General features: G+C 41.8%; 1 protein-coding gene across 1 annotated transcript in view; it reads right to left on the bottom strand.

Annotated features, from left to right (window-relative positions):
• Positions 1 to 1,110: 1,110 nt before the first annotated feature.
• The window catches only part of rnf38 (ring finger protein 38), a 24,662-nt gene continuing 17,612 nt past the window's right edge, over positions 1,111 to 8,160 (bottom strand). The window contains exons 4-13 of the mRNA XM_005735850.1: positions 6,578 to 6,780; positions 6,103 to 6,469; positions 5,819 to 5,983; positions 5,399 to 5,569; positions 4,660 to 4,845; positions 4,441 to 4,544; positions 4,230 to 4,314; positions 3,975 to 4,096; positions 3,773 to 3,872; positions 1,111 to 3,508 (exon numbers count right to left, since the gene is read on the bottom strand). Of these exons, the coding sequence (XP_005735907.1) occupies positions 3,446 to 3,508; positions 3,773 to 3,872; positions 3,975 to 4,096; positions 4,230 to 4,314; positions 4,441 to 4,544; positions 4,660 to 4,845; positions 5,399 to 5,569; positions 5,819 to 5,983; positions 6,103 to 6,469; positions 6,578 to 6,780 (1,566 nt within the window). The 3' untranslated portion in view covers positions 1,111 to 3,445. The remainder of the gene's footprint in view (positions 3,509 to 3,772; positions 3,873 to 3,974; positions 4,097 to 4,229; positions 4,315 to 4,440; positions 4,545 to 4,659; positions 4,846 to 5,398; positions 5,570 to 5,818; positions 5,984 to 6,102; positions 6,470 to 6,577; positions 6,781 to 8,160) is intronic.

The raw sequence follows: 8,160 nt of genomic DNA, 5'->3' as shown, positions 1-8,160 counted from the left end.
CCCAACTCGAGGATCACCACAACATAACCTAATAGACCTACACCTTAGTTCACAGATTCACTTTGTCTTAGGTGTATTTCTGGGATTTCACACAACCCATGATTCAAATCGTGAATACATAATGGGCTTGGATTTACAACATTAAGAACCCCTTTCCACGGGTTGTCTGTGAGACATTAAATCATCAAAATATAAATTTTAAATTGTTATTGATCCCTTTACCCCGAGTCCTAAAGTGTATATTTATTTTCTTACTCTTCTTATATTTATTGTTTGGTTACTTGCACTGCTGTAACTGGAGCCTCGTCGTCTCTCTATATACTGGACTGTATGTAGCGGAGATGACAATAAAGTTTACTTTGACTTCAGCAGCGAGCAGGTGCACCGAGGGCTCTCGCGCTCACTTTTCGCATATAGAATTTCGAAAAAAAAATTATTTTGCGAGTTGGTTATTAGATGCTGCTCCAGCCAGCCACAGAATCCCCCGCAGCCCCGCCCTCTCCTCCCTGTGCCGAAAGCAGCAGGCGCACCTCGCAAACGGACGGTGCCCTTACTCCCAGGAAATGGGCGATAGAAAACCGATCGGTGCCTATGCCATTCCCAATATGCACTGGCTGATGTCGGGGCAGCATGAGTACGAGCAATTTTTTATTTTTTTTTGCCGATGCCCGTGATGCCGCCCCCCACCACGATGCCGCCCCGGGCAACCGCCCGTGTCGCCCGTATCAAAAACCACTACTGCTAGGGAGACTCTTATAAAAGCAAAGAAATACAATTTTAAAAACCGTAGAAAAAGAAAAGAAATGTTTGTTGTTAATCCCAGGACCCTAGGACCAGATCCTTGCCCAAGCAAAGGTTTAAATTAACCCCCTGAAAAAAAAGAAATTAACATTTCCAAGGCCAAGAAAGCACTGTCTATGGTAAATGTGAGAAGTCACGTGGCTCAGGCAGGAGGATTACCTGGATTGCAGAACTGCACTGCCACCAAGAGGATTGTTGTAAAAAGCACTTCACTTATGTGGACAGTTCATTGGAGATGATAATTTACAGGATGAAGGAAACAAAATGCTGAGGAAAGAGTAATGATACCACAGTGTTTTAGAAGAGCATGTTATACATTTATTATTGAACCAGCTTTTGAAATCCAAAAGACAGGGTAAGGGATTAAAAAAAAATCATTGCACTACTTAATAAAGTATTACTAGTAACAACTCTCATACAAAATGTACAAATGTTTGTTAAAAATTTCATTATCATCATCAACAGACCTTCAAACGATTTTGGTTACAGATATAATACATAATGAAACTACTATGACACCACTTTAATGAAAGTTTCATAGAGTTTAAAGGAATATATATCAAACAACCCAACAAATTGCATGGAAAATGAACAGATGCACACTAAGCATACTGGTTGTGCCATTTTCTGAAAAGACATAAATAGTGGGACTGAGGTAATTGCTAGTGTATCAAGCAACGAAAAACTGTCCAACAAAAAACGATTCTAAGACACAAAAGGGATGCGTACAGAAATGAAGAAGAAAAACATTGATTCCCATTGTTTAAATAAGAGTTGTTGTCTTTTTAAAAACGTCTGATAACACTAAAGAAGTGTTTTGGATAAACCAATGTTCTTTCCAGATTCTGGAAAGCAGAAATCCACTTTGAATTAATGTTTCCATCTGATGTGGCAACAGTGAAGAAATACGAGTTCTACCAGGAGAAAATCAGATTGGTTAAAAAGGCATGTCAGATGGAAGACACTGCAGGTGCCGCACTGAACTTCCTCTTTACTTTTTATGGCCCATGTTAGCTTGTCATCTTAAAAATATTGACCATTCGGGATTTACATTTGAAAGCCTGATTTGTGCTTGAGGTTTATTAGTTATATCATGACTGATGATCATTATTAAGATACCGAGAATAAACACCTTTGGAAATGAACTGTGGGAATTTGAAAGAACTGATATATTGAGGGTGTAGTAAATACTGGAAAATGATGTTTGAAGAACATCTGTATTTTTTTATGCATTAATGCTTCTTTTTCTTAGAAAAGAGTGTGTATAGGTCATAAATCTACATATTAAAGTGCTGAAGTGAAAAATCCACCAGTGAACCAAAGTAGATTTAACGGTGACCTTATAAGACTCTTTAAACTTCTTCCCCGTGAGTGATGGGAAAACACTGGAATCGCTACCTGCCAAAAGTATAGAAAGGTACCAAAAACAGACAGTCACATTTTAAATACCATATTCCCATTAAAATTATAATATACTGAGGATTGATGAAATTGTTGAGTTTTAATTAATTCAACCATATTTATCAAATATGTCTTGGAGGAGGAGCTTACTGAGCATGTTGAGATGTTGATAAATATATTTTCTGTTTTTTAAGGGGAAAAAACTAAACCTATACTTGTTTTAGAGAAGAAGGAACAGATGTAGATTCAAAGGTCTAATGTGTGGTTTAAAAAAGAAAGTCAGCTTCCCAAGAACCTTGGTTGTGAAGATCTGAAGTTACCCTTGACCTTCACTGGGTCTAAATCAATCTGAAGTAGAGTGGAAACAATTTTGGAAGTAAATGCACTGTACCACATAGGCTGCATAAATTCTACAGGAGGTGTAAAACTCACATCTCCACAAGTGAAAAGGCTCACACTGCTGAAAAAACACTCGCGCACAGACACTCGGATAGAGAAAATAAAGTGTATTTTTTCACTGTTCCAAAGTAGCTCACTCTTTGTCACACAGTGTACAGTATCTTTGTTTCACCCTATACAGACTGCTCAGAAACCAAGGAATGCAAGAATACACACAGAGAAATTAAACTGGCTCATTCTGCTGCACAATTATAATGAGTCTAGTTAAAAAGGTCAGTCTCTGCACACCAAAAATGGGACTGCTTAATTATAACCAGAAGAACAATAACGAAAATATAATCTTTGGACTGCCAATTTCCCCCCTCAGTGTTTGTTAGTACAACTATACAGGTGGTTTTCAAATAAGCCTGTTCTTCTCTCCACTACCAGAACTTAACAGTTCACAATTCAGAAGGGTTCATAATGCCATTTTTTTTAAAAAAATACATACATATATGTCCACCTGCACATGACACTGTGTCGTGGGTGTGTTTTTAAAGGCCATTTATAGTGAGCGTTAACCATCAGAAGAAGGCAGGGTAGCAGGGTCTAATAGTCCAAAAACGGAAGGCCTATGAAGTCCAGTGATGAAGTAAGCACGAGTCAGCAAAAAGTCTCCACACTTCTATAAATGCTGATCCCAGGTGAGAATTACCATTCAGTGTCTGGTGGGATAGAGTGAAGGATTAATGAGCACTGGTCCCAGTTATGTGTAAGCAAAGGCTTGTGGTAAAGGGGTAAGGAAGTTCACTGATTGGTTGGGGCATCCGACAGGGAGTCAGGGATTGTGGATATTTATAGGAGGTCACTCAGAGTCCCGTTGTACCTCAGAGGCATCGGCTCGACAGATAGGACAGGTCCTGTTAGCCTGGGAAAAAATTAAATAAAGAACCTAAATTATTAATGTACCAAATACAAACAGCACAGCAAATAAAGTGTGTGAATTTTCTGTTTACTGAAGTGATTTACAAGTCAGGAGAATGCAGGCTGCTAGATATAAACACGAGTGAGGCAATATCTGTTTGGAAGTTCAGTTGTCAGTTATTTGCTGTGCCATGACTGCTCTGCCTGAGCTTCACAACCTCAGTGGAATTTATTACCGTTATCCTAATAAAAGAATGTCATCACTCACCTTAAGCCACTTGTCTACACACTTGGTGTGGAACTCATGATTACAGGGTAATACTCTCAGAAGCTGGCGTGACTCGAAGTCACACATGCACACCACACACCTGAAAGACAAATGTTAGGAGCGTTTTTTACACATGGTCTTGGGCTAACACACCTGCAACTGCTCACAAAACAAAAGAAAATCCACGCAAAAAGGTACTCACAGTGTTTGCTCAGATTGATGGTTGTTGGGGTTGAACCTGTATGATGGAAGCTGTTCTATATCTGCTTTAGTTAGACCTCTGGGCTTGGCCTCTCCCAGACGCTCTGCGAGGTTCAACAGGGCCTGAAGATTTCGAAGATAAAGGACATGTTTACAAAAAAAAAAACAGTCATCATATTAACTGTCGCTTGATTCTACGATGCAGTATTTTCAAACAAAATGAAAAATGTGACAGCTCGACAGCAGTTTGTTCTACCTCGTAGTTCTCCACCTCTCCATCATCCACATCCAGTTCTAGACTGATAGCAGGGGCCACATTTGGAGGCATAGGAAGCACAGACCTGTGGTGGATGAAGAGCATGAAGAAGTTTAATACACTGCATTCATTACCATCCTGAGGTACACTCAAATCTCTTGCAAATTCAGCCACGTAGTTCCAACAGAATTTTTTTTAAGAAGGAACTTACAAGAAGTAAGGCAGGAAGCTGGGGTGGTAGGGAGACGGTGGTACTGCCTGTTGAGAACGGTAACGCCGGCTTGTGAATCGCCGAGGCATAAAGTGAGGATAGGGCTAAGACACAGCAAAAGAGATGGAAAAAATGTATTACACTATGGTTAAAAATTTCATGTTACAAAAATCCTACATTGTAACATAAATGAACATCTGATTTGACAAATCTACTCACCACTGTAAAAAGCTCCTGTGACAGGGGGTCGTGGTGTGAAAGGAACTGGAGCGGTGTTGAAGGCGCCAGAGCAGAGGGCGGCTGGTGGTGATGGTGGTGATGGTGATGGTGGGCATAGCTGAAACCTCCACCCACTGAAAGCTGCTCTCCCAGAAGCTCAACCTCATTTTCAATCCTCTGTAAGGGCTGTGATTAAATGACGAAAGCATGCCAGGCGTTATGGCGGGTTAGACATGTTTGCTGTCCTATTTTTTTTTTCTTTGGAGATTTCAGCAAAATCACAAAACAGCATATTTTAATAACACAATTTATAACTGACGGCTTGACAGTTTAATTAATATTAAAAGTTGTAACTCCAATAATTCAACTACTCTTAAAGAGACACATTAAGACATGTAACATGTAAAATCTTAATATTTGTAACTTGAAGAAAAAAAAATGTACACGTCTTGTAATGTGGAATAAGAAAGAGAAAAGAACACCAATTTACTCTATAACTTCTCATCTGTAGCTAAATAAAACACTTGGACAAATTAAACAAATATACTGGTCTAGTTTTAGCAACATTTCTTGTATTCTACCTTTAGTATAACAAACAGCAACAGCAACTTTGGGCAAATAACACACCTGTGTTTGACTAGCACTGACACTGTTTAAAGTCTTTATAAAACCGGATATAAGTCACTGCATGTATTGCACACAGCGATATAGGTCATTGCCAGTAAAGCTGATCACGTACCGAACGTGGCTGTTGTGTCTGGAAAGGCAGGAACTGTCCGGGTGTGGCGAGGTGGGGCGGGTGGTGAGACATGTGAGGTGGAGGGTGAAGCAGGAACTGAGGATCACTGGATAGCAGTGAGGGAAAGGCATAGGGCACCGGCAAATGTTGCACTGAACATGCCTGTATCATCTGGAAGAGAGTGGAAGAGAAGAGAGAAATAAAATGGGGGTCACTGTAATATGTAGTCTCACCACAAGGTGGCAGCCACAACTGAGAAAACTAACTAGTTTCCTCAAACAGGAAAGGTTTTGGCACACTTTTGTTGCTCACTTTAGTTTTCTTTTAAAGAAACTGCACAGAACAAAGTGTTTTATTTTTCAAATCAACAAAGAAACCCACACACTCCTACTAACTTTTACACTGTTTTATGCCTCTCACCGGGTGGTAGTGTTGTCCAGTGCTGAAGACCACGCTGCAGGCAGGGACCTGTTGTTGTGAGGAGCAGGTAGGTGGAAGATGCTGACTGCTACACAAAGGCGCTGTGAGACCGTGAGTAGGGACTGGGGTCACCGTGTAGGAGACAGGTACAGTGCCCTGCTGCAGCTGATGAGAAATCACACCAAAGTTGAAGTACAGCGTCTCTCTCTCTCACACACACACACACACACACACACGCAGCTTTCTATCATTTTCCACAGAAAATAAAATATTTGCAGACTGACCTGTTCATGCAAATCCATTACCATGGCTCCTTGTTGCTGTTGCGTTGAATGATGCTGTTGCTGATGATGGTGATGGTGGTGAGTGGCCGGGTGCAGTAGTCGCGATGATAGGCTGGGGGGATGGAAAGCTCGAGGTTCCTCTGAACCTACTCCTCCACCCCCAGACGTAGGAGGCTGACTGTAGGCGCTGGGAGTGTGTGTTGGGTATGTCTGCGGAGTGGATTGATGGGGGTTGTGGTGGTAGTTTTCGTCCTGGAGCTCGGATGGTGACAGACGAGATATGGGGCCTTGGGTGGGGGGGTGGTGATGAGGAGGCAGGTGGCGAGAGGGTCTGGAGAGACGGCCACGCTGACGTCTTGCTGGTGGACTAAAAAAGGGATAAATAACAGTTTTATATCACAGACCCTGAGGTAAGTTGTAATAGTGGAAGTGTAAAAAAAATAAATAAATAAAAATCTGGAAACTGCCACCTTACCTGCGTCTGTGCCGGGCTGGAGTGAGGCATCTCTCCTGGTGGTAATGTGAGTGAGGATGAGACTGTCTCCGACTTTGGGGTCCTGATTCCCAGGGGCGGATGGGAGGAGAAGGGGTGGATGGTGGGGGTGCAGATGAGGTTAGCTGTTCCAAGACAGACTGACTGGACAGCCTCTGGCGCTTTGGACTGGGGCTTTCCTCACTCTGTAGAGGGAGGGGTGAAGCACGGAGGAGGAAAGGGGAGAGGGGTGAAGAGGAGAGAGGGAATGGATATTGTGGTCAGTGACCCATGGAACTCATATCAAATAAATCAATTTCACCATGCTTTTCAGTCCCTCTAGCCTACAATCCATACCATCACATTAGACATTATGTTCCTTTGTGACTAACGGTACTTCCTGTATATTCCATGCGAGCTTACATACTTTGCATGCGTGCATCTGTGAAAGAAAGCATATTACACCACCAGCTCTCGAAGGCCCTGAGGGTTGAAAGTCACTTCCTCTTGGCGCGAGGAAATGCAAACAAAACAAGCACTCACAAGCCCATGTGCGAATTACGAGAACACTCCCTAAATTGGATAGCTTGACAAATTCTTTCTTGCGAAGTCAAAAAAAGTCAACGATACATACACAAAAACAGAGACATAGCTCAGTTTATTAGTCATCCAGGTTTAGACTGACTAATAAGTTATACACCGCTTCAATCCTACCAACTCATCTGTGAGTCACTTCACTTACTGTCAAACAGTGACTCGCACGCTTAGCACTTGGTGAGGCAAGAACACACACATATCCATGTGTCAGTTCTTAGTCACTCTTTTACGAGGACCTTTGCTGTGCTCTGAAGAACACATGGATTCTTTAAGAAACACCACACACACACACACATACACACACACACACTTCCCCATAGTTACCCTCTCAATGCTCCCCCCCTTTCTACTTATTTGATCCCTGCTTCCAGCTCCCCTCTTCGTGGGAGAGACACGTTGTTAAAGTGTGATAAAAATGACTCAGCGGCTGTGACTTTTTAGCACACATACACACAGACACACACATACACAGCTCAGCAACCTTGAGAGCAGTGTGATAGCTAACAGGAAACAGCTGGAGAGCAGACTGCAGAAACTCACACACACACACGCACAGTTATGGAAACGCCTGCAGACATGCGCAAATTCACATTCACACATGGGCAGCTGCCACCGTTTGAGTTCTACAGCCTATAAAGAACAATAGCTTCTGAAGTTCTTTAGAGGCAAACTCTGCTGTTCAAGAAAGAAAAAAAATGTTCAAAATGTATTCTGACTGCAGGCCCAAACAGAGTATACACTAATGGCTTGCCCATAATATTGAATGTGACCTGGGCTTGACAAGTTTATGGGAAAGGCAAACAATAACTACTACCAGGCAACAAGAATAACAAAAAAGTCATCTCCATACATCTCCATATGTTTAACAGAAATGGTGATGCAGGCCGCAGTTTTGAACTTAAATAGTTTGACCATAAATACAAATACCTTTAAAAAACAACAGTTTATTGGTCAGCTCCCTTTCATTAATCAGAATGTTGGTGATTCAA

This window comes from Pundamilia nyererei, unplaced genomic scaffold (assembly GCF_000239375.1).
Source record: "Pundamilia nyererei isolate P.nyererei 1_Seehausen unplaced genomic scaffold, PunNye1.0 scaffold00065, whole genome shotgun sequence".
In the NCBI taxonomy this organism is placed as follows: Eukaryota; Metazoa; Chordata; class Actinopteri; order Cichliformes; family Cichlidae; genus Pundamilia; species Pundamilia nyererei.
Note: the sequence above shows the minus strand (reverse complement) of the source record. Positions and strands in the feature narration are given on the sequence as shown.